The sequence below is a fragment of the Spermophilus citellus genome (genome assembly GCF_964194105.1).
Source record: "Spermophilus citellus genome assembly, chromosome: 3".
NCBI classification, from domain to species: domain Eukaryota; kingdom Metazoa; phylum Chordata; class Mammalia; order Rodentia; family Sciuridae; genus Spermophilus; species Spermophilus citellus.
The window spans coordinates 187,441,920-187,469,329 of record NC_138184.1 but is presented as its reverse complement, the minus strand read 5'-3'; the positions used below and the strand labels follow the sequence as shown (position 1 = coordinate 187,469,329).

General features: G+C 34.7%; 1 protein-coding gene across 1 annotated transcript in view; it reads left to right on the top strand.

Moving 5' to 3' along the window:
• The window catches only part of CFTR (CF transmembrane conductance regulator), a gene marked incomplete at both ends in the record, with an annotated part of 159,650 nt that overhangs the window by 80,332 nt on the left and 51,908 nt on the right, over window positions 1-27,410 (top strand). Inside the window, 7 exons of the mRNA XM_081286845.1 lie at window positions 632-726; window positions 4,450-4,536; window positions 7,130-7,850; window positions 9,947-10,075; window positions 15,871-15,908; window positions 16,685-16,935; window positions 22,367-22,446. Coding sequence (XP_081142971.1) covers window positions 632-726; window positions 4,450-4,536; window positions 7,130-7,850; window positions 9,947-10,075; window positions 15,871-15,908; window positions 16,685-16,935; window positions 22,367-22,446 — 1,401 coding nt within the window. The remainder of the gene's footprint in view (window positions 1-631; window positions 727-4,449; window positions 4,537-7,129; window positions 7,851-9,946; window positions 10,076-15,870; window positions 15,909-16,684; window positions 16,936-22,366; window positions 22,447-27,410) is intronic.

Sequence of the window (27,410 nt, the reverse complement as noted above, 5' to 3'; positions counted from 1 at the left end):
CATAAAAATAAAATAAAGGCATTGTGTTGTGTCCATCTACACAAAAGATTCTCTCTCTCTCTCTCTCTCTCTCTCTCTCCTTTAAAAAAAAACAAAAGAAAAAAAACTATGGAAAGAAATTGCCTTGTACCCATTGCAGCCCATTTGAAGATGCTTAGACACTATTGCAAAGGGTGCATATAATGTTATTTTAGTTTCTCTTAGTAAAAGGTTGATTTATTTTTGGTGATTTTCTGTAAAGATTAAGTTTAGAATGGAGAGAAGTATACTTATTTAGATGTTAATTGCACTTGAGTTTGTGTAATGGTCCCATGGGTGATCAGCACACATATGTATATGTCTAGGAATGCACATATATTTTACTTTTTAATATTTTTCAATTCTTACTTAATGATCATGAATGAAATTTTTAAAATCAAAGAAAAATTACTTTAAGAAATTAAAAAAATAGGTATGTTATTTTAAACAACTAAATGACTTGCATTTGAAATAATTGAGATGCAGCATTCAGAATTTCAACCTTGGCTAAATTAGTAGTCTGATATCTGATTTTATTTGAAAGGAGATATACTTTTCAATTTCAAACTCAACATACCAAATTTCCTCTCTAATTTTTTGCTTTTGATAATAGGACATCTCCAAGTTCGCAGAGAAAGACAACATAGTCCTTGGAGAAGGTGGAATCACACTGAGCGGAGGTCAACGTGCGCGGATTTCTTTAGCAAGGTGAGTATCTGATTGTTGGTCTAGAAACTATTTGATGTAATATTGGATGTAAAATATTATAGAAACTTTTCTATTGCTTTATATTGTGTTTCTGAAATTGAAAAAAAATGGGGGCTTCTATGGCTAATGGGTTGAGTCACCTTTAAGAGATATAGATGATACAGTTGTTCACATTTGTTGAAAATAATGACTTTATCAAAATGAATTCCCTTATTTTAGAGTGTGTATACTTGTTTGTCTTATGGTATAGTTTACTATAAATAGAAGGCTCTGGAATCCTACATAAAACAGGGAAAGAGATGATATAAATTTCTGTTGATTCTATCAAACACTCTGTCATTGCCCCTATTTCCACAATTTATACACCTAGTTTAGGCTTCTGTTTATGCTTCTTGGTTTAACTAAACCTAAGTCTTCAAAAATTTTCAACATAATTTATCATTTCCACAATAAAAATAAGACAAATTATGCCAATTGGCTTAAAGTCTATTCTTCAAAGTAAAATAGGACAAACACATCTGATATGGTGGGTGTAGAAGTTACCTTGATAGAGACATTCTTGGAGTAAGCATCTAGAAGCTGTCAGAGAAGTACATATAATTCATTTGTGTCAAGAAGAAAACGTGGTTAAATTATAACTTTCAGTTTAAAATTTTATTAGTGATGTGGGATGTCAAATATTCCTCCAGTTTTATTTGAACAAATTCTTACCGTGTTGCAAAAGTTACTAAGAAGAAATCAATTTCATTGCTTTGTTAATGTGTTGGCTCCCTTCCTTCACTCTCTCCTACTTCCAAAAACAGACAAGAAACTAACACTGAGCATTTTCAGTTGCCTGGTACCATTCTAGGTGTGTGTGTGTGTGTGTGTGTGTGTGTGTGTGTGCGCGCGTGCGCGCACGCACCTACATGTATGTGATCTCCAACCTTGCAAAGAAAGAAATTTGATCTTTGCTTTTCAGAAGAAATCATGAGATAATTGAGTCTATTAGACATTAACTTGCCAACAGCCACACAGGGAAATGGTGGAGTCACAATATGAACCAGGTCTTCCTGATTCTGCTTTAAACTCTTCCTTTATCTTGGGTTTGCACTGGTGAAGTAGTAGATATGGACATTTAAAAACAAGATAATGAATTCTGAATAATGGCAAGTTGATTAATTTATGTGTGAATCAACAACTTAACTTAAACATTCCATCCAAGAGTTAGGTAAGGAATATGGCTTAGGAATATGGCTTCTAGACATTCAATGTAGAGTTTGTATTTACCAGCGTATTTGGTCTTATTGTAAGGCACATACAGTTTGAGATCCTACTAAAAATAATGTCTTCTGTAATTCTGATCTGTATGTAAAATGTGTTGTCCAGTTTTTGACAATAAATATATTATTTCTAATCTCTTGAGAAACTGTGGTTATAGATATGAAGGAGAGTGTCTTAATTCATTCTATGTTGTTAATAATACAATGCCATGTGTTGGGAAAGTCATAAAGAAAAGAGGTTTGGCTCAAAGTTCTGGTCAAGGGGCCACCTCTGTCTGGTGATGACCCGATGCTGACAGAATCTGAGGCAGCATAGGAATTCACATGGCAAGAGATAGAGAGCCTGTGTATGAATGCATGATCTGGCCTCTTTTTTTCCCCCATTAAGCCTCTATTTAGAAGTGATTAGAATTAGATACATTTCAACCTTGATAACTGCATCTAATTCTAATCACGGTTGAATAGCTCCATTTCTAAACACTCCATTTCTAACTTAAGCTCCAAAGTTTCAGAGTGGACAAAACAAATTTAGACCATCTATCATAAAGACAGAAGTAAGAGTCATGTATAAATATCTGCAATGCACCGTAAGTGTACATTTGATTGGGTCCTTTAGTTATTTCACATTGTCTTCAAACTTAGTGTGTTAACTTTTTTGTTGTTGTTGTTGTGACCAAAAGTACCTCAGAAGAACAACTTAGAGGAGGAAAAGTTTGTTTTGGCTCGTAGTTTCAGAGGTTCACTCCATAGTCAGCCGACTCCATTGCTATGGGCTAAGGTGAGGCAGCACATCATGGCAGAAAGGGCATGGTGGAGGAGCACTGCTCACCTCATGATGACCAGGAAGCAAAGAGAGAGGGAGACAGGGAAAGGGCCACAGGGAAGATTCACATTTCCAGGGCATATCTCCAGTGACTCACCTCCTCCAACCATGCCCCACCAGCCTCCAATTACCACCCAGTTAGTGCATTCGAACTAGAATGGATTGATTAAGTTACAGGTCTCATAATCTTGTCGTTTCACTACAGAATATTCCTTCATTAACACAGAAAGAAGCCTTTGAGGGGACACCTGGTTTCTAAACCATAACATATAGTTTACAATATAAAATTTATTTTAGATTTTACTTTGAGTTTTTGCTATTTCTGAATTCTTCCATTATTTCTCTCATTATTTGCTGACTGGATTCCATTTTCTTTATTATAAAAGTTTCTATAATTACATATATATGCTCAGAATCCCACACAGTTAGGTGAGAGATATAATTACTTATAATCATACCTGAACATTTAAATGTTATGATGAAATCATCTCATGTTTGTTAACATAGGAACTACATCTTAATACTGTTATAAATCAACTTGATGGAGATTTTACTTGCTTAAAAATTTTACTTTTAACTTAAAAAGTAAATGAATATGGACAAAAATTTGTATTGTGAATATTTCTTTCCTTACTTGGAACTTTTATAAATGTGGTTCAGAGATGAAGACTAAAGGTGCAAAAAGCTGTATCAATTATATAATCATGACAGCACTGGTATAAACTTGGTGATAGCAGTGAACACTTTGAAAAATATTTCTTTTTTAAAAATTCACAACACTACTGTAATTTATTTGCTGTCTCTGACATTTTACAGTTTAAAATCGTTTACCTTCTTATTTATTTCCCCACCAAGATGCAAGCTCTTCTAGGGAAGTGACTATAATTTTAAAATTGTATTCCTGCACATAGCATGATCCCTGGCTTTAAATACATAATATTGTTAAAAAGTTTTTTAAGACAATATTTTAAATTGTACCATATGGTGTTATTTAGTTTATAACTTTTTTTTGTTCTTTTTTTGTATACACAACAGTAGAGTGTATTTTGACATATTATATACACATAGTGTATGACTTATTCTAATTAGGACTCCATTCTTGAAGTTGGACATAATGTGGAGTTTCACTGGTTGTGTGTTCATATATGAACCTAGGAAAGTTATGTTTGATTCATTCTACTGTCTTTTCTATTTCCATCCTCCCTCCCTTCCCTTCATTCCCCTTAGTCTAATCCAGTGAATTTAAATCCCCCCACCTTATTGTGTGTTAGCATCTACACATCAAAGAGAACATTCTCCTTTGGTTTTCGGGGATTGGCTTATTTCACTTAGCATGATTTTATCACTTGCAGTTAGCAAAAATATTTCATCATTTTTTGAAGTACTATAACAAAGCCACAAAATCATTTGTGACTTATTATTCCTCATTTAAAATAACCTACACTATTAAAGACACATAAATAAAAAAATTCTCTAACAATGCTACATCTGCCTTATGTTGTAAACAGTTTTATTTCAGTGAATAGAAGTGATGACCATACTGTAACATAATAGTTGACTGTTTTTTTTTTTAATCATCTATACGTAGTGACATGGAAACTATTGAGAAAATTAATTTAAATTTCATTTTCTTTTTAGAGCAGTATACAAAGATGCTGATTTGTACCTATTAGACTCTCCTTTTGGATACCTAGATGTTTTAACTGAAAAGGAAATATTTGAAAGGTATGTTCTTTGAATAACTTACTTATAATTCTCATGCTAAAAGACAAGAAAAAATGACTATACCATGGTAGATGGCAGATTACTTCTTGAGAAATACACCCACCATTGTTGCAGCTCAGGATGGCAGAATGTAACATGGAGCTTACTCATGGCCTAGATTGGCAATTACTTCCCTTAAAACCTTTCTAATTATCACATGCTAAACCAATTTATTCCTTTGCTATACCGTTACAACATCTGCTGTCTATGTAGATTTTACAATATTTTTGCCTGCAATGTATCTTCTATTGTTTTAATTTGTTATTATACTTAAAAAATTTATTTTCACTTTTGTATCTTAGTGATTTTTTTCTGTTTTCTCAGTAAATAGTAAAATAGTGAACTCTTCAAGGAACTAAACACGTGGAATAGTTGAATGATGAATGCGTATTCTTTGCATCTATCTCAGTGCTTCCTTAAAAAAATCTCCTCCTCAGTCATGCAGAGATTAGAACTTACATTTCCTTGAAGTTCCTAAGAATAACAGTTAGTTATATGACTTGATTTCAAAGCTTCAAAATGATTTCATGTACTATAAAGTAATTTATTGGGCAAATAGTCATTATAGTCTCTTAGAAACAAAGATTTTAAGCAATAAAGCAAGGTATGTGTTTGTGTGTGTGTGTATTTGTGTAAAAGTCTGCATTATTTTTAGAAGCATCTTTTCTAGAATTTAGTTAAATTTATTTATTTATTGCTTGTGTTCAAATTTTTATTTTAGCACAAACTTAACCTTTGAAATATTCTGGATATCTGCTTAGTACCATTTAAATTTTTCTACTTCAACCCTATGCTTTATTATATTAAAATATGAAGCCAAGGAAAGCTACCTGTCCAGGCATTAGGTTTTCTGAGGAGGAATCATGTGGCATTTTTCTCTTAGACACTTTCAACTTACATTACTCTCAGTGAAGTGATATATACTAGAATAGTCTGTCCATTCACAAATCCCAAGGCGGTTTCATTTCAGCTTCTCTAAATAAATTGCAAAGTATAATCAATATGCTCTCCATTCAAACTATTCCCAGTTCCCATTTTCACTTCCAACACAATCTGTATGGAAAAGTGTATGCTATCATAAAGCACTTTGAGTTTGTTTTAAGTTTCTCACATTTATTCTTAACCTAAAAGGAAGGCAATCACCTTTCTACTTTTCCTAAAGCTTATTCAAGCCACTCCTTACAATATGGTCTTGTATTTAGATCTCACATTAAAATCCCAGTTATCTTCTAAATATCCATAATTATCCTCAATGGCCATTATGTACAGTGCTCTGACTTCTATACTCTTAAAAATGTTAGATAACCTCCACCATTTTTAAGCATAAAGCAACTCAATTTAGGACAATAAATTTTTACTGTTATTCAACAAAATTATAAGAACATAAATCCCACTTAATTAATAAGTTAATTAATTTTACTTTTTATGCGTTCAAACCCTTAAAGGGTATAGCATCATAAGGATTTAGTATCCAAGGGCCTTACCCAGAAGTCTGGTTGCTTTGGAATTTAACATGATTGATGCCATTGTTTCCATGAGCATGAGTTACCTTTCCCCAGATTCCTCTGGTTTTGTTCAGTTTGCTGCCACAAGTCACTGTGCTCTTCTTTGCTTTATACACAGTAGAAATCAGTTTCATTTCAGGCATAAACACCCCTTTGACTTTAAAATGAGCAGGATGTTCTGGTTTGTTCTGGAGACCCCGCTTAGAGCCAGCAAAATGCCCTTGCACCATATCCTTCCAAGGATGTCTGCCTTTTAGAAATCCTGTTCCCTGCAGGCCTCTCCAGACTCCAACATGGCAGGAAGAGCAAAATTTGGTTAAATTAACACCCAAAATACTATTTTGATAATCTTGTGACTATGATAAGTAATCTCTTAACCATTATAAACTTTGCGACATTTGTGTTGTCTTCATACACGAGAGTATAATGATGCCTCTTTCTGTATGATATATAAGGTTTTAGTAGTTAAAAGTAACTGAGATTCCCCTGGAAGACTGCAGTCAGGATTAATTTCTAGATTGCGAGAAATTTTTATTAGAAGAGGGTCAAATTTATTATAATCTAATTTTCACTTGTTTTAACCATCATATTAGTCTTAATATGGTCAATTTAAAATATAAGAGGAATTCAATTAATAGAAAATTTAAACAACAAGAAATCTTTGGCACTTTATAAGATATGTAGAAATAAAGACTGCTAGAGACACCGAAGGTTATCTAAAAAATTCCTATTTTCAAGAGAAATAAAGACTCAGAGGGTAAGTGATTTACTCAAATTCAGATGTCTAGTAAATATCAGCAATTTAATTTTATTCTAGAGCTGTTAACATTCAACTTTACAATATGGCATGCTATTTCATGCTGTAATAATTCAATAGGCACCAAATTAATTACTATGTTTACTTTTAGAATCATTTTTCATATAATAATAAAATGGTATGGTAGAGATTTTATATAATGAAACATTAATAAAATGCTAAGATGAAATTCATGTTATTATAATAAAACTATTTATGAAATTGATATTTTTATCTTTTTATGTTCTTTAAGCTGTGTGTGTAAATTGATGGCTAACAAAACTAGGATTTTGGTCACTTCTAAAATGGAACATTTAAAGAAGGCTGACAAAATATTAATTTTGCATGAAGGTAGCAGCTATTTTTATGGGACATTTTCTGAACTACAAAATCTACGGCCGGACTTTAGTTCAAAGCTCATGGGATATGATTCTTTTGACCAGTTTAGTGTGGAAAGAAGAAATTCAATCCTAACAGAGACATTGCGCCGTTTCTCATTAGAAGGAGATGCTTCTGTCTCTTGGAATGAAACAAAAAAACAATCTTTTAAACAGACTGGAGAGTTTGGGGAAAAAAGGAAGAACTCTATTCTCAATCCAATCAACTCAATGAGAAAATTTTCAATTGTACAAAAGACCCCATTACAAGGAAATGGCATGGAAGATGAATCTGATGAGCCCCTAGAGAGAAGGCTGTCCCTAATTCCAGATTCTGAGCAGGGGGAGGCCATCCTGCCTCGCTGCAATGTGATCAACACTGGCCCCACGTTTCAGGGCCGAAGGAGACAGTCTGTTCTAAACCTGATGACACACTCGGTGAACCAGGGGCCAAGCATCCACCGGAGGACAACAACTACACGAAAAATGTCATTGGCCCCTCAGACAAACTTCACTGAAATGGATATTTATTCAAGACGTTTGTCTCAAGAGAGTGGCTTAGAAATCAGTGAAGAAATTAATGAAGAAGATTTAAAGGTATGCATAAATCATTAGTGCCCCTCCAATATAATCAGGTACAATATGATATGTATTACATAGCAAAATTTACTCAAATTATCAGGTTAGGATGGGATTTTATCTTAAGACTTAGGAAGTCCAAAGTCCATATGTAAGCAATTTCAAAATATAAAACAATCAATATTTCCAATTGCAGTGGATATATATCCATCATCCCATAAAAGATTTTATAAGCCAAAGCAAGGATTTAGCATTAGATTCTTTACTAGGCAGTGTTATTCATTATTATACATTAAAAAGAATCTGCTTTATTACCGCTTGAAACCTCTGTGGGATGAAGTGGAGTATAAATAAATATATAAACAAATAGCTTCAATTATGTGTAAACCAAGAACTATGTCTGAATGAACATAAACTATATAAGGAGTATAAACATCTGGTCTTTCAACAGAACCAACTCACATTCTGACTTAGATGTCATTCTTAACAGTATGGGCTTTTTTCTCTTTTTAAAATTATTACTATTATTATTATTATTATTATTAATGAATTTATTTTTACCATGGATTGAACCAAGGGATGCTCAACCTCTGATCCACATCACCAGCCATATTTATATTTTATTTTAAGACACTGTGTCTCACTAAGCTGCTTAGGGCCTTGCTAAGTTGCTGAAGCTGGCTTTGAACTTGTGATCCTCCTGCCTCAACCTCCTGAGCCACAGGGATTAGAGTCATGCACCACTATGCTCAGCTGACTTTTTGATCTTTTAAAGAAGATATGTGAAATAAAGTATATAAAATAGTATAGGTACACTAGTGCCAATCTTCAGACAGAAAGTCTGTTATATTTCAAAGAATAAAATGCTTTCATTCTTAAAACAGAAAGCAATATAAAAGAGGAGGATTTTTCTTGTTGTTTACTAGAAAACTTATGTACCTTGGATGAAGTTAACTACTGGTAGAGTTGAATGAATTAACATGTTTAATAGCATAGATCATTTAAGAACAGAATGAACTGGTGAGTCACAAGTCATTTAACATCTCCAGGCCAGAGTTTCCTTCATTGTGAAATGAAGGAATAGATGATCCCTAAAATATATGCTTTTAGTATTTCTATAATTTTAAACATGTTTTCTAATGGATAAGTCATCCACATGGTTTAATAGCTATCTAAGTAGATTTCTCAAACCTGAGTCCTCAAAGTTAATTTGAAAGAATGATTTATTTGACTAATTATAGTTGCTATTTATTGATTACTTCTAGTACCACGCAGTGTAGACTCAGTCCCCACTACTATGTTAGAAAGTATAAATCATTGTCCTCATTTATTGATGAGGAAATGGAATTTCAGCATCTTGCCTCAATGCAGATGTTAGAAGTGGAGCTTGAATTCAGATACAGACCTATCTGACTTTAAAAATCTGTGCTTCAAGCCAGTATGCTCTATTACAATTTTATCGGACCTATCTTTGTGATCTAATGTTTCATTTACAAATTATGTGGACTTCATGAGAAAAAAAAAACCTGTGATTTCTCTAGGACTATCTGGAATCCCATTTTTTTCAATTTTTAAAATTTATCTGTCAAAAGTTTTTAAAAATTTCTGGGGGAATATAACAGAAGTAGAATTACATAATTTAAATCATATCCATAAAGAGGTATAACTCTTTGCCACTGAAAAATGTACAAACCCAAGCTGATTTTCAGTCTATTGGGAGACCTTTGTATCTAGGAAAATGCCAAATGACTTGTCCATGAATACTGGAAGAAACAACTTAAATCAAGGAGAGATCTGTGAAGCTTCATATTGATGATACCATTCATTTTTTAAAAAGGTATGACACTGTTGAGCATTTAACTACTAAAATCATCCTACAATAATACAGTTATATACCAAATACTTGTAGAATTTTTAAAAAGTACAGTGTTTCACAGTTTCTCAAAAGCTTTGTTGCTCCATGGACTTCATATTGGCTATGGTATGATATCACATGTGGCATTAATTCACTTAGCTTCAAGTAATGTTCCTTTATTTCCACACATTCAAAATAAAACTGCAGTGATGCTATGAAATGATGTTGTTTCATTGTAATAATCATGGCTCTTTTTCAGGAATGCTTTTTTGATGATGTAGAGAGCATACCTGCTGTGACCACGTGGAACACATATCTTCGATACATCACTATCCACAAGAGCTTGATTTTTGTGCTAATTTGGTGCTTAGTTGTTTTTCTGGCTGAGGTAAGGATATTCTGTGATTTAAATTAAGAATAGTTTCAAGAGGTACATATATTCATGTGCACACACACATATAAATGCATGTCTACACATTTATATAATATATGTAATTATGATATATAGTGTTATTGTTCGATTTTGAAAATCCATAATTATAATCACTGTTGGTATTTTATTATTTCATACATAGCAAATAAAATGTGCCCAAAATATACATACTGAAATTGCAGAGTATTTTTAAAATACATTTTATTGTGTATATTTAAGATATACAACATACTATTATGGGATTCATATAGATTGTAACAAGATTACTATCATGTAGCAAATTAGCATATCCATTCTTTCAAATAGTTACCCAGCAGTTTTGTGTTTATGTGTGTGTGTATATGTGTGTGTGGATAGAGGGGGAAAGAATAACTAAGGTTTCATTTAGCATGGACCCCCCAAATAGTATAATTTTACCTATAAATTTCATTTTGTGCATTATATCTTAAGATATGAAGAATTTTTAATAGAATAATTCAAAGGATCAGAGTAGATGGCCTATATAATTTGAAATTAAGTACTAAAAATAATTCTTCACTAAATTCTAAATTTATTAACTGTCTTCACACACCACACACACACACACACACACACACACACACACACACACAAAAGGTAAATATATACTAATGACTTAGGAATAATTTTAAACAACCTTTTCAGAGACTCAAATCACACACTTCCTTGTAGAAATTGTGTTGTCTTTAAGGCCCTCATTGTAGTTTCTTTGCCAGGCTTCTGTTGGGCTTCATATCACCAAGTTAAAAGTCAGATGGAGGTACAAATAGCATGGCAGGCCACAGCACAAGCACTTCCTGAACCTGGGGGAGGATGAGGCCTTTTTTTTTTTTTAAGATTTGGACACCCATGGAAATACCAAAGGGTCCTAGCAGGAGACATCAGTGGGGGAAGTGACAGAGAAGTTGAGTAGAGAGAATTTGCCCTCTGGTTGTCTGAAGAGGACAAACATAACTCAGCACCAAGGGCTTACCATGTGTTCATTTAACAAATATCATTTGTGAAGATGGAGATCCAGATATTTTTTTCTTGTAAAATTTTCCCACTTTAAAATATGAGTAGTTAGCTGGGTCTGGTGGTGCATGCCTGTAATTCCAGTGGCTTGGGAGGCTGAGGCAGGAGGATTGAAAGTTCAAAGCCTCAGCAACAGCAAGGCATTAAGCAACTCAGTGAGACCCTGTCTCTAAATAAAATACAAAATAGGACTGGGGATGTGGCTCAGTGGTTGAGTGACCCTGAGTTCAATACCCAGTACCTGCTCCCCCAAAATGTGAGTAGTTGATTAAATAAGAACCAACAAAGGAACAGCATGTAGACATGACAAAACAGGTTTATGGATTGGATTATTCTTGTGAATGATTACCCCCAACATTTATTCCGGAGAACATGGATATGTCTTAGTGTAGATCTAACCTGTTACCCCATTCTGCCTTCGAGGAAGAATTGGCCTTGGTGAAGAACCACAATAGAAATGTGTAAATAACTGAAACGCAAACTTATAATTGTTCATTTTCCCCCTATTTTTTGTCTGCTTCCATCCTCAATTAAGAAGGCTACATAAAGTATCATTACCTTCCATGATCTTGTAAAATAGTGCTAAATATCTAAAGGTATACACCAAAAAAAAAAAATGTACATACTGCTTCAACAGAAAACCACTGGTTTCCAATTGACTTTTGAGTTTTGGTACTATCCCTTTTTTTGCCATGCTGTTTTAAATTAACTAACCAAATGGAAACTTAAATTAACATGTAGTATAGTGCCAACCCTGGAATCAAAATGACTGGGTGTGACTCCTAAATTTGTCTTATTAATACTATGAAACTGAAAAAGTTAATTAAGCTCTCTGAGACTCTAGTTACTCATCTGTATAATGGATATTGAAATAATACCAGATAAGTGGGCCATTTCGTGGGAGACATTGTGATTATTAAATACTTAATGTAGGGCTTGGGACAGAGGGAGCAATGCTAATTGCTGTTATCCATTAATATCATTATAAATCTCAAGATAGTTTGAGGTGAACAAGTCCATAATAGTGATATAATTCCAATAATTCCTTTTACTCTTTAACAAAAATAAAAGGTTGGGTAATTTGATGCCCACATATGAGTAATAAATATTGTATTGAAATGTACTTCAAATGCACCTCATTAATTTCAGTCCTGCCAAATGACTAACATTAATGTGAATGGAACCCAGCCTGTGCCCTATTTTAATCTCGACCAGCCCTTATTAATGATTTGATCTCTCCATATTGAAATATCACGTTACTTGATTGTCTTAGACTTATGCAAGAAAAAAGTGCCTGATTGTGGTGGTAATCTCTGTTAATTTTTAAGATGTGAGCCTCATGCAGCTCCATAATATTGAACTTAGTTAGGTACCTTTCAAAATGATATGTAATTAACTACTTACAGAATGATGTGTAATTAACTAATTGCCACACATGTATACAATAGTATTAACTCACTTAAGAAGACAATGCCAAGCATGGTGATGCATGCCTGTAATCCCCACTACTTCGGAGGCTGAGGCAGGAGGATCACAAGTTCAAAGTCAGTGTCAGCAATTTAGAAAGACCCTATCTCAAAGTAAAAAATAAAAAGTACTGGGGATGTAGCTCATTAGTAAAGCACTCCTGGGTTTAATTCCCTCCAGGACCAGAAAAACAAAAGAGAAGTTTAGGGCAAGAAACTAAATTATGAAAGAAGATATAAATGCTATATTATTACCCATATTAGTTAACCTTTCACAATTATTATAAAAATTTACTTCTTAATGGGAAAAATGATTAATAGTGTTCTTTTCTGGACAAGAAATAAAAAAATAAATCTTGTGGCTTTTTGGCCAATATCCTATAGGCACTGCTAGTTATCTAGCTCTAAAATTTTGAATAATGAAAACATGGTAATAGAGAAAAATCCTGATTTTTAAATTATGTGCACAGTTATACATCTAAAAAGATCATTCAATATTGTTCACAATTTTGTTGCTTTCTGTGAATCAAAATTTACATAATTTTTTTTTAGCCTAAGCTTCTTTCTTAATTCTAGTGTGTCCATTTCTTATTACCATTGGAACATCTCACTGATACTCCATATCATGGTACAGATGCTAATTCAGCATGATAATGTAGTTCTTTTAAACTCTCTTCAGGGCACCATATTTATGATTGAAAAACTGAAAAGAAATGTTAAGATATATATTTTTTTCTCCATGGAAGTGACTTACTTTTTAAAATTTTAATAAGGGTAATATTTTAATTTAGATTTATGTTTTTACAGAATAGGTTCAATATGCTTGTCTTTTGCAATATGATATACTTAACCTTCCCCCTATTTTTACATTTAAAAATTCTTTTTTTCAGGATTGCTAAACTGAATGTATTTGTTTGGTTCATTCAGTTTGCTAACTTTTAACATGAGTGTGTCATTTTGAAGAAGGAATCAGTCTCCCTTTCTATTTTTGTAACATTTTCTCCTCTACAGAATAATATCTTCTGTTAAGTTCTTAGATATTTACACCAAACAAACAGGCTTTAAAATTTCTACTGCACTTGTCTTTCTAGTGGACATGGTTGGCTGTACATCACTGATTTGATAGAGAAGAATGCCAAAAATAGACTAGGAGATGTCTTCCTTTCCTTTGCAACTATCAGAGGGTGTAGTTGATTGAAGCTTCTGAAGGTCCTTTTCAGATCTTCTATTCGATGGTTTTTAGCAAAGTATCAGAGAACTGCTTTATGTTTTTTTTAATTAAATAACTTCCTTTCTCTCTGTTAATAAGGAATCTCTGAGTGGCTTTACATTGTTAGGATTATGAGGATGTAGAGAAATCCCATGGTATTACTTCCTATGCTAACTGATGGCAATTCTCTTAGAGCACTTTTCTGATCATGAATCTATATTTTAAGGAATGATTTGGCCAGTAAAATATTGAAAAATATGTATTAAAGTATACTGCATTCTATTTGGTATGAAATGATGTTTAAAACCCTGAAAAATGGAAAACCTTTTTGCTAATAATCTGGGACTATCACTCTATCAGAAATTGTGTTAACTTTATAAACTCTAAGCATTTTGGAAATGAAGTGATAGAATGGACTCAAATATTTCTATATGCCTCAAATAATTTTACTAAAACCACTATGTGGAGTTCTTGAAAATGTTTTAGCTGTAGTCAATAAAAGCAGTGTGAGTTTGTAATTCCATGTGGATAGAGTCAGGAGATAGCTTTATATTACAATGACTGGGCCAGTTCTTTAGAAAACTGCTTTGGGCATTGTTCTATTAGTAAATATTATATTTTTACTGAGATGTATTCACATTCAGAGAAGTTGGCAATGCCAGCATTATTGACACTCCTTTAATTGGAACAAAGGGGGAACTATAATAATAAAAGAGTGACTCAAAGCATGTACACTTACCTTAGATCTTGAGTAATTTGATTAGTTGCAAGAAATAGGAACACATTTGTATGGGAACAAAGGCTTTTGTAAAGTCTAGACTATCCTGGGTTTCTTGTCATTTGAAATTTTTATGAATCTCAATAAAAGCAAGATAGTTTTTCTTTTTTTGAGAGAGTGCATGGAAGCTATTTGTACAATGAAGAAAAGTAGGAAAGTGCGAACAACACCGTTAGGCTTTTCATCATTCTATGTGCCTCTGATATGTAAATTTAACTAAAATGCATAAACCTTTTTAAAGTATAATACTTGAAAGTGTAATTTCTTAATTGATGATAATTTTTTCCCTTGAGTTTTTTTTAATATAGTGGCCTTAAGGTAAATTCAAGAATGAAATGCTAGACCCTTATTCCAAGTGAATTTATTTCTCCCCACTTTATTTTTATTCTGTGCACCTTTCCAAAACCACCTTACTCACAATTGCTTGCTTTTTCTATTTCATTCTCTGATAAAGTTAATATTTAGCTAATTGTATGATTTCTGACATTTCAGTCATTTCTAACATGACAATTGTGATGATATCAGAATGAGATTAGATTTCTCCACAAGGTTTATGAGAATGGAATGTCAAATTGAAATAGAGCAGAGCACAGATAATTTAAATATCAAAAGACTATAAAAATCAAAGTTGTTTAAAAAAATTTGGGGGGGGGTATGGTATAGAACATTTATTCCTCAGCTGAAGGTCTTTACCTTGAGAAAGTCCTAATTCCTAATAAATTCTCATACTGATAATGTGTTTTAACCTGAATGTAGCTTATTTTAATTCATAAACTATGCAGTTACACACTGTCAAACTTTTTATTTTCATAAGTATTAATCTCATATTTTCCAATAATTAATTGTTCTCACAAGGATTAAGCACCCATAATCATTACACACCAAATGAAATTATTTATGGCAATCAAAGAGATAAATGATCTGCTGGTAGGCTGAGATTCATCTATAAAAAATAAAGTGTATTATTTAAAACATTTAGCTATAATCTTACTTCTTTTGTGAGGTTCAATGAGTAGTACCTGTTGAATGAAGGAAACAATTGGCTTTATTTACCTCAGTGAAAACTGAGTTCCATAAACTTAATGTGTTCTTACCACAAATAATGATGCTTAGAACCCTTATTGCAGCTGCTGGACCCAGGAAAGCAAACAATAATGAAAATGTTTGTATGCATGCTGCTAGTCATATTGAAGATAGAGGCATACATGGAAAGAATAAGTAATGATGTTAGAAAAAAAATTAACTGTGTATTGTTCCATTCCAGGTGGCTGCTTCTTTGGTTGTGTTATGGCTACTGAAAAAGTGAGTATTTTATGTCTTATTGTGAATTAAATTTTATCTGCATCGATTACTTGGGTCTTATGAAATATTACAATATCCCCTGTGTTTCATTTCCCCACTGTATTTTCTAACTGAAAATACAAGTCTCAGTCATCCTTTACTTTCTGAGGGGAATGGGTTCCAGGACCCCCACAGGTGTAAAAATCTGCAAATGCTTGATTTCCTTATGTAAAATGATGTAGTATTTGCATATAACCTCTGCCTACCTTCTCATATACTTTAATTAATCTCTAGATTACTTGTAATATCTAATACAATATGTTATATAAATATCTGTTAGAAAGAATTGTCCAGGGAATAATGCCCCCCAAATCTGTATATGTTCATTATAGATGAAATTTAAAACATGTTTTTAATCTACTGTTGGTTGAATCCATGGATATGTGACCTACAGTTCCATAGGTCAACTGTATTTTGTGAGTATGTGTAGTTCCTGCAGCTCTTTGCCATTTCTAAAGGAATTAGTTATGTTCAACTTTTGTGACATTCAATAAAATATTTGAAACAACATTATATACTTAGTACTTTTCTCTAAATATTTTGATCTAATAGAGATCAATTATATCTATTTCAATGGTATAAAAAGCTTAATCTACTCTATTGCAATAGAAAATTTTGAGATTAAGGGTTAATCCAATAGATTATGTTTCTTTAGACACAAATTTAGTTTTTGTGTGTATTGGAAATTCCGTAGACAAGTTTGGTTGCCAAATAACATTTTCCCTTTTGTTTTACAGCAATCCTCCTCAAGATGAAGGGAATAGTACTAAAACTGCAAATAACAGCTATGCTGTGATTGTCACCAGCACCAGCTTCTATTATGTTTTTTACATTTATGTGGGAATAGCTGACACTTTGCTTGCTCTGGGATTATTCAGAGGTTTGCCACTGGTGCATACACTAATCACAGTGTCAAAAATCTTACACCACAAAATGTTACATTCTGTTCTACAAGCACCCATGTCAACCCTCAACACGTTGAAAGCAGGTACTTGACTAGGTCTACAAAATGAAACTGCTAATCCATCATCAGAAGGGCTTGCGGCTCAGATGACTTCCCAGCAGAGCCACTGGCTTTTTCTTTTTTTAAATTTTTTTGTAGGTGTCAATGGACCTTTATTTTTATTTATTTGTATGCAGTGCTGAGAATCAAACCCAGTGCCTCACACATGCTAGGCAAGCACTCTGCCACTGAGCCACAACCCCAGTCTGAGGAACTGGCTTTTGCAGAGTGTCATCTATACTTTGTTGAGCCTCCTTATGACTGACATGTGCATTTCTCAGATATAACAGGCAATCATATATTGTGGCTCCTGTGGCTTTCTAGATCAGACAATTAGAGTGTGTTAGTTTATTAGAATGTGATAGAACAGTAGCAGCAGCAGCAGCAGCAGCAGTCTTCTCTGAATCAGTTGTACTTTTTAAATATTTGCTCTAGTCACCTTCTAGACATCTTTAAATAGTGCTATTTCAAGAAGGAGAAGACTTGAAGGGATCAAGGAAAATGTATAATTCTTCTATTAATAAAGTTAATATTCACTTCATAGGGCAGAATAATCTAGTTTTATGTACCTGTTTAGGAATAATCATGAATTTGTTCCATTTTATTTTTTCCAGGGTAGAAATAAAAAAATGTATTTTGAAACTATTTTTGATACCATAATAGTTAAAGTCATAGAAAGTAATGGTAGTGGAATAAAGGACCCCCAAAATTTCAAAACTTAGGGTCATAAGGTACTTTGAAATTAATGAGTTCCATTGATTCCCCTTTAGAAAACTTCACACCTAAAGACTTAATGATTTAATAAGTTGTATTCTTACGGCCATCTGTCAAGTTTTCTGTGTGTGGCACTAAGCCAGAAAGTAGATGGTACATAGATGAATAAGCCATCATCCTTAGAGGAGGACAAGCAAGAGGAGGACACAGAAATACTTGACTATGAAATGAGGAATATGTTTCAAGATTAAGCCTTACAGAGTGATTTGTATCAAGACAAGGAAGATTTATTTTTTGTGGGTAACAAAATTTCAGTGTTGGTACATAGGAAGATCTTTATGTTTATTTTGAAGGCTATGGGTCACTTAAAGGCTTGCCTCCTTTGGATATACTCATTGGCATCCTATGTTTTAGCATTCTGAATTTTAGACCTAATGGGATGCTCAGTTCACTTGATCCAGTGAGTTCATTTCTTATGGAAATCTGAGACCCAGAGAATGTAGGGGATTTGCCTGAATTTCTGCCAGAATCAGAAATGGGCTATAAAATACAACGGAAAGAATACGAGGATTGTTTGAGGCCTGGTTTGGCCCCATAAAAGTGATCATGAGCAAGTTACTCTTAAGCATTGGCTTCCTTACCTGTAGGGCAGGATAAAGAAAAATTATCTCAGAGGGTCTTGTGAGAGTGAAACAGGACAAGTTACTTGCCTATTAACAAGCCAAGATGAAATCAATGTTAGTTTCCCATCACAGTTTTCTTTTGTAGTTTTGTTATCTTGGGGGCTGCACTTCCCATTCTCCCTCTTCACTTTTCTGATTTCCTCTTTCCTTTACACACAACTTGTGGTTGGTTCTGCGCCTTCTTGGTTTCATATTTAAATGATCACCACTCATTTTCTTTTTCTCATTTGTCTTACTTTCCCAACTTGCATCATACAGGATGATTCCTCAACATTACTGTGTTGTTTGTATTCCTTCTTATTTATGCTCTTGAGAACTGAAATAGTAAGTTGACCTTAATATCTCTATGCCCCGTTCCTGCCCCTCCTCTGTCACCTCCTGTATTTGTATGTAAGGGTTATGCTTTCTTTTAAAATCCTTCTCTCTTGCTGACTCGTGGGCCATTAGCTCCCATTCTTTCACCTAGTTATTCTCTGCAATACTTGGCAACAGCCAGTGTAAAGGGACTTGTAATTTCTCCCAGATGTGCCCTTCTGCAATTGTACATTGACCTTGATTTTCTCTGACTCCTTGTCTGATTTTCATATGTCACTTTTGAATGACCTTAAGCCTACACAGACAAATAATAGATGCTCAGCAAAGTACATCAAATGAATGAAAATGTGAATGTGTATTTTGACAGAATATTACCATCTGAAGTATAGTAAGCACCAGGATATTTCTTTTTCACAAAAACAAATTTTCATAAATCTCATGGACTCTTTTTTCAACTTTTTGTACATTTATGGAAAGATATATGAACATGTTTAATGAAATATGCAAAAGAACATATTAATCAATAGCTATTTGTTGAGGAATTCCTACATTTAAGGCTTTTTGTCTTGGGCTGTGGTGATACAAAATGAATGTGGTAAGATCCCATTGACCCCTAGCAGTGACAACCTAAAAAAAGAGATAAGACAGATGTGCACAAGCGACTGTGATATACAACATGCATGGAGTCCTATGACACGGAGGTGCAGACAAGGGTGAAGAGTTTACCTGCAGCCATAGCACACACTGAGGCTTTCTTGCAGGAGGGGAGTTCATGTGGAAACAGATTTTGACAAGCAGAGATGAGGGGAAAGGGTTTCCAGGCAGAAGGAACCAAATGGGGAAAAGAAGAGTGGAAGGAAAGTGAAGAACATGTTTATCAAGAATAGACCAGCTTGGGGCTGGGGATGTGGCTCAAGCGGTAGCGCGCTCGCCTGGCATGCGTGCGACCCGGTGTTCGATCCTCAGCACCACATACCAACAAAGATGTTGTGTCCGCCGAGAACTAAGAAATAAATATTAAAAATTCTTTCTCTCCTCCCTCTCTCTCTCTCTCTCTCTCTCTCTCTCTCTCCCCCCCACACTCTCTCTTTAAAAAAAAAAAAAAAAAGAATAGACCAGCTTGGCTGAAATAGGATATTTGGGTAGAGGAAGCTGGTGCTTGCTAGGTCACTTAAGGCCAAATTATGAAAAGCATTAAATATTTTTTTAATATTTTTTATTGGTTGTTCACAACATTACAAAGCTCTTGACATATCATATTTCATACATTAGATTGAAGTGGGTTATGAACTCCCAATTTTACCCCAAATGCAGATTGCAGAATCACGTCGGTTACACATCCACAATTTTACATAATGCCCTATTAGTAATTGTTGTATTCTGCTACCTTTCCTATCCCCTACTATCCCCCCTCCCCTCCCCTCCCATCTTCTCTCTCTAACCCATCTACTGTAGTTCATTTCTCTCCTTGTTTATTTTCCCATTCCCCTCACAACCTCTTATATGTAATTTTGTATAGCAATGAGGGTCTCCCTTCATTTCCATGCGATTTCACTTTTCTCTCCCTTTCCCTCCCATCTCATGTCTCTGTTTAATGTTAATCTTTTCTTCCTGCTCTTCCTCCCTGCTCTGTTCATAGTTGCTCTCATTATATCAAAGAAGACATTTGGTATTTGTTTTTTAGGGATTGGCTAGCTTCATTAAGCATAATCTGCTCTAGTGCCATCCATTTCCCTGCAAATTCTATGATTTTGTCATTTTTTATTGCTGCATAGTACTCCATTGTGTATAGATGCCACATTTTTTTTATCCATTCATCTATTGAAGGGCATTTAGATTGGTTCCACAGTCTAGCTATTGTGAATTGTGCTGCTATGAACATCGATGTGGTAGTATCCCTGTAGCATGCTCTTTTAAGGTCTTCAGGGAATAGTCCCAGAAGGGCAATAGCAGGGTCAAATGGTGGTTCTATTCCCTGCTTTCCCAGGAATCTCCAAACTGTTTTCCAAATTGGCCACACCAATTTGCAGTCCCACCAGCAATGTACAAGAGTACCCTTTCCTCCACATCCTCGCCAGCACTTGTTGTTTGACTTCATAGTGGCTGCCAATCTTACTGGAGTGAGATGGTATCTTAGGGTGGTTTTGATTTGCATTTCTCTGACTGCTAGAGATGGAGAGCATTTTTTCATGTACTTGTTGATTGATTGTATGTCCTCCTCTGAGAAGTGTCTGTTCAGGTCCTTGGCCCATTTGTTGATTGGGTTATTTGTTGTCTTATTGTCTAATTTTTTGAGTTCTTTGTATACTCTGGATATTAGGGCTCTATCTGAAGTGTGAGGAGTAAAAATTTGTTCCCAGGATGTAAGCTCCCTATTTACCTCTCTTATTGTTTCTCTTGCTGAGAAAAAACTTTTTAGTTTAAGTAAGTCCCATTTGTTGATTCTTGTTATTAACTCTTGTGCTATGGGTGTCCTATTAAGGAATTTGGAGCCCGACCCCACAATCTGTAGATCGCAGCCAACTTTTTCTTCTATCAGACGAAGAGTCTCTGGTTTGATATCAAGTTCCTTGATCCATTTTGAGTTAACTTTTGTGCATGGCGAGAGAAAGGGATTCAGTTTCATTTTGTTGCATATGGATTCCCAGTTTTCCCAAAAGCATTAAATATTAAACTAAGAATTTTGGACTTTATCCTGCAGTTAATAGTGGGTGAATGATAAAGTTCAGAATTACTTTGTTTGTACAGTATTATGTTACATTTTATCTAATTGTTTGTTTAACTCCTCTCTAGACAATGTATTCCTCAAGGGCAGGGAGCTTGGCTTATTCACCTCTATTATCTCAGTTTCTGGCTTTATGCCTGACACATAGTAGACACTCCATATGTAACTTTTTTGATGGAAAAAACCCAACTGATCCAACTTAATCATGTGAGTCTGGAATTCAGAAGACAGGCTGAAACGTAGATTGCCAGTGAAGAGCATAGAAAGAAAACATGGCAAAGGAGAGCCACAGAGTGGGTACGAAGAGAGGGAGAACTACCATGGATTCAGCAGAGATGTGTCAGAAAGGTAGCCTGGAGAAGTTAGAGGAGAGGGAGAGCTCTATGTTATGGATACAGACATAAAGGAAATGGTGATAGCATATCCAGTGAATGATCTTTAAACTCAAGATTGCACAAATAAGATTGTATTTAAATAAATATTTAAATAGCTATTTTAAATAACTATTAAAGACATTTGTTTTTTATCTGCATCCCACAGGAAGCTGTGTTTTATAACAGTTGAAACATAGGCCAGGCATGGTGGTACATGCCTGTAATCCCAGTGGCTCAGGAGGCTGAGACAGGAGGATTGCAAGTTCAAAGGCAGCCTCAGCAATTTAGTGAGGTCTTAAGCAATTTAGCGAGTTCCTGCTTCAGATAAAAAATAGAGAAGGGCCGGTAATGTGGCTTTTGAGGTTAATCCATGGTACCCTCCCCACACCAAAAAAAAACTTTGGAAAGTAGGGGACAACAACTTGAACACATATTTACTTAGAAATTGAACAAGACTAAAATTTGAAAGTCCTTATTTTTCATACATGCCAATTCTCATATGATACCTGAATGTTTCTGCTATGATCTAAGTTTAGTATTGAATATATTGATATGCTTTTTAAAATTACTTGATTTTTGAGATATATGCTTCTTTCATATTATAGGTGGGATTCTTAATAGATTCTCCAAAGATATAGCAATTTTGGATGATCTTCTGCCTCTTACCATATTTGACTTCATCCAGGTTTGTAAAAATTCATTATTAATTAACTATTATCTTTGCATGTTTCATATTGCTTTTTCAATAATTACAAAAATAAATAAATACGTTTTAGCTCAGTTTTCATTTGATTGACAGTTGAAGTCCTGCTTATTATATAAATTTTTTGAACATCAACATTCTTCAAGATAACATTACATTAGTAAATGCAGTGACAAGGCAAACCTATTTACCTGCCCCAAACCCAAGACAACCTCTAGCTGTAATAATTAACAAACAATTACCCCACCCCATTGCTGGCCACAAAACATGATATTTTTTTTTTATATTGGCATCACTTTTTGTTGGAAGCTCACCTACCTCCAAATGGTCCATGTTGAAATGAAGTTGGATTAGCAGCCTCCATATGAACACTTTGGCACAGATTAGCTAATCAGTTTCCCCAAGTGAAGAGGCAGAAGTATAGTAAGTTTCTGAACAGATGAGAGGAAAAGGCTCTCCAGGAATGACAGATGTGAATGGACCTGCAGCGTGGCTGGGCTAAGGCTGACTCCCTGGGGTGAGAGTCTGATGGGGTGGTGAGAGTTGAAGAAGGAAAGAGGACATGGAGATAAGAGTGACCTTACAGATACATTAGGACTCTAAAGTGACAGAACTAAGGAGTGTTATGAGCTGATACTCTTGGCTTTTGGACCAGGATTGAACATAGCTTTCTATCTGGTTTAGTTGAAGCTCTGGAGACCAAATGCCATGGGCCTCAATGGCATTTGCTTAGGGAAGCAGTTGGAACAGAATGCTGCCCATCTGGGGATGAATTGTCCTCTGTTCTTGCTCCATTCTCTGTCCCCAGTACAGTACTGCTGCATTAAAAGAACTTAAAAAAAAAAAAAAAAGATTACCATGCATGTGTGTATACATAAACAACATCGGCAGATGCAGAAAAGTCATCCTGTCAGTATGCCTCATCTGCAATGATTGCTAATCAAATACTTTTACTGTTCCAAGTAACCTTTTGCATTTTGGATTTCCTTCAGTTGCTATGTTTAGAGATATAACTGAACAGCACCTGCTGGAATGTTTTAATCCATTTTTGAATTTGGGCATTCAAAGGAATGTTCCTGTGTCTTTCTTTAAAATGCTGGACATTTGTTCCTCATTCTAGAAGTGCAAATCACTGGTGCCAAATATAATCTTATTAAATGAGGTACAGATTGGAATGAATATCTTGGCCTGATTACAAATGTGTTCATGAATGTTGCATGGTGCCTTCTTGATAGTTATTTTTCTACTTCTGTGGTTTACTTGGCATCTTCTAAATCAGTTTGAGGCCACAAAAATCCTCTGGGAGAGCTAATTTTTAAATATTTATTTTATAAATTAACATTGACATATGTGATAAATCTCAACTCCTTTCTTTTATGTCAGTTTGAATAATTTCGGCTCAAATTCTAATGCTGTTGAGCTTCATTTGCTATTCCTTCACAAGTGGTTAGGCAGAGCTCTTTCATTCCCCCACATTTCTATAGGTGCATGGTAATTATACAATATCATAGGATTTGTTACTATATATTCATGTCTACAGATAATATAACAATATAATTTGTCCAGTGTCACTCCCAAGAACTCCCTCCCCCCCTCCCCCCCACTCCTTGGTTCCTTTCCTCTACTGTTCTCCCTTTGATTTTCATGAGATTCCCTCTCCTTTTCTTCTCCTTTTTCCTTGCTAGCTCCTGCATATGAGGAGAAATATCACTCTTGACCTTCTGAGTTCGACTTATTTCAGTTAACATAATGGTCGCTAGTTAGGTGGAGCTCTTTTATTGTAATTTACCAATTTTATTTATAATGGAAGATGTCCATTATGGAAATTATGGAAAGATATAACAATCTAAATGCAGGAAAAATTTAATTTTTATTTTGTTAAATAATTTATCATAGGGGTTCCCTTATGTTGAGAGTTCTCTGATTTACAGTTCATTATGTTTAAATAAAAATCATTCTGTTCACAATATTTTAGGAATAGATCTGGTGCACAAAATAAAGCATAGCTATTAATTACCTTTCTCAAAAAGAAATCCCTTAATGTCTCATCACTCTGTTTCTTAACTTTTGTTGATGTTCTGACAAAGCTGCTCCTACTTTGCAAGAAACTCTTTGTGGCCTTCAGTGTCAGGAATGTTTGCTGTTGTTTGTTTTTTTGGTTTTGTTTTGTTTTTAATTTTTAAATTTTTTTAAATTTTGATGATAGGGATTGAACCTGGGTCATTTTACCACTGAGCTTCATCCCCAGTCCTTTTTATTTTGAGACAGAGTCTCCTTAAGTTGCTGAGGCTAGCCTTGAACTTTTGATCCTCCTGCCTCAGCCTGAGCAGCTGGGATTACAGGTATATGCTATTAAACCTGGCTCAGGATGCTTTGAGCTGAGTGGAAATGTGCTACCACTTCTTAGGAGCATGAAAACCTCTTAGGTTTTCATATTCTATTTTCTTATTTTGTTTGTTTGCTGGGGACATTTAGGATTTTGGTAAAGATGAATGGGCTTTAGAAACGTGTGCTCACATTTCATCTTGTCCTAAAGTCCCCCCATTTATTTATTTGTGTTTTTATTTAATTGATTGGTGCCCTCTCGTTAATATACATGGCCTAGAATGATTTTTATCTAATTGATTATGAATTTAAAGCTAGGATGGAATTTAATAGTTTTTCTCTAACTAGAGTATCAAATATATTAAACCAGTCAGTGCCTTTAATTTTGCCAGGGCTAAATTATTAGGCTCTGACTTCAGTTTCTAAAGATGGCCTTTTATGGAGAAAAATAAGTTACTTTTTTCAAGACTGAGACTTCTTTTTCTTTTTTTTTTTTGTTGTTGTATTCTTTTTTTATTGTTGGTTGTTCAAAACATTACATAGTTCTTGATATATCATATTTCACACTTTGATTCAAGTGGGTTATGAACTCCCATTTTTACCCCATATACAGATTGCAGAATCACATCAGTTACACTTCCATTGATTTACATATTGACATATTCATGTCTGTTGTATTCTGCTGCCTTTCCTATCCTCTACTATCCCCCTCCCCTCCCCTCCCCTCTTCTCTCTCTACCCCCTCTACTGTAATTCATTCCTCCCCCTTGTATTATTTTTCCCTTTCCCCTCACTTCCTCTTGTATGTAATTTTGTATAACCCTGAGGGTCTCCTTCCATTTCCATGCAATTTCCCTTCTCTCTCCCTTTCCCTCCCACCTCTCATCCTTGTTTAATGTTGGTCTTCTTCTCCTGCTCTTCTTCCCTAGTCTGTTCTTAGTTACTCTCCTTATATCAAAGAAGACATTTGGCATTTGTTTTTTAGGGCTTGGCTAGCTTCACTTAGCATAATCTGCTCTAATGCCATCCATTTCCCTCCAAATTCTATGATTTTGTCATTTTTTAATGCAGAGTAATACTCCATTGTGTATAAATGCCACATTTTTTTTATCCATTCGTCTATTGAAGGGCATCTAGGTTGCTTCCACAGTCTTGCTACTGTGAATTGTGCTGCTATGAACATCGATGTAGCAGTGTCCCTGTAGCATGCTCTTTTTAGGTCTTTAGGGAATAGACCGAGAAGGGGAATAGCTGGGTCAAATGGTGGTTCCATTCCCAGCTTTCCAAGAAATCTCCATACTGCTTTCCAAATTGGCTGCACCAATTTGCAGTCCCACCAACAATGTACAAGTGTACCCTTTTCCCCACATCCTCGCCAGCACTTGTTGTTGTTTGACATCCTAATGGCTGCCAATCTTACTGGAGTGAGATGGTATGTTAGGGTGGTTTTGATTTGCGTTTCTCTGACTGCTAGAGATGGTAAGCATTTTTTCATATACTTGTTGATTGATTGTATGTCCTCCTCTGAGAAGTGTCTGTTCAGGTCCTTGGCCCATTTGTTGATTGGGTTATTTGTTATCTTATTGTCTAATTTTTTGAGTTCTTTATGTACTCTGGATATTAGGGCTCTATCTGAAGTGTGAGGAGTAAAGATTTGTTCCCATGATGTAGGCTCCCTATTTACCTCTCTTATTGTTTCTTTTGCTGAGAAAAAACTCTTTAGTTTGAGTAAGTCCCATTTGTTGATTCTAGATGTTAACTCTTGTGCTATGTGTGTCCTATTGAGAAATTTGGAGCCCAACCCCACAGTATGTAGGTCGTAGCCAACTTTTTCTTCTATCAGATGCCATGTCTCTGATTTGATATCAAGCTCCTTGATCCATTTTAAGTTAACTTTTGTGCATGGCGAGAGAAAGGGATTCAGTTTCATTTTGTTGCATGTGGATTTCCAGTTTTCCCAACACCATTTGTTGAAGATGCTATCCTTCCTCCATTGCATGCTTTTAGCCCCTTTATCAAATATAAGAAAGTTGTAGTTTTGTGGGTTGGTTTCTGTGTCCTCTGTTCTGTACCATTGGTCCACCCGCCTGTTTTGGTACCAGTACCATGCTGTTTTTGTTACTATTGCTCTGTAGTATAGTTTGAAGTCTGGTATCGCTATACCACCTGATTCACACTTCCTGCTTAGCATTGTTTTTGCTATTCTGGGTCTTTTATTTTTCCATATGAATTTCACGATTGCTTTCTCTATTTCTACAAGAAATGCCGTTGGGATTTTGATTGGCATTGCATTAAACCTATAGAGAACTTTTGGTATTATCGCCATTTTGATGATGTTAGTTCTGCCTATCCATGAACAGAGTATATTTTTCCATCTTCTAATATCTTCTTCAATTTCTCTCTTTAGGGTTCTGTAGTTTTCATTGTATAAGTCTTTCACCTCTTTTGTTAGGTTGATTCCCAAGTATTTTATTATTTTTGGGGATATTGTGAATGGAGTGGTTGTCCTCATTTCCATTTCAGAGGATTTGTCGCTGATATACAGGACTGCCTTTGATTTATGCGTGTTGATTTTATATCCTGCTACTTTGCTGAATTCATTTATTAGCTCTAATAGTTTC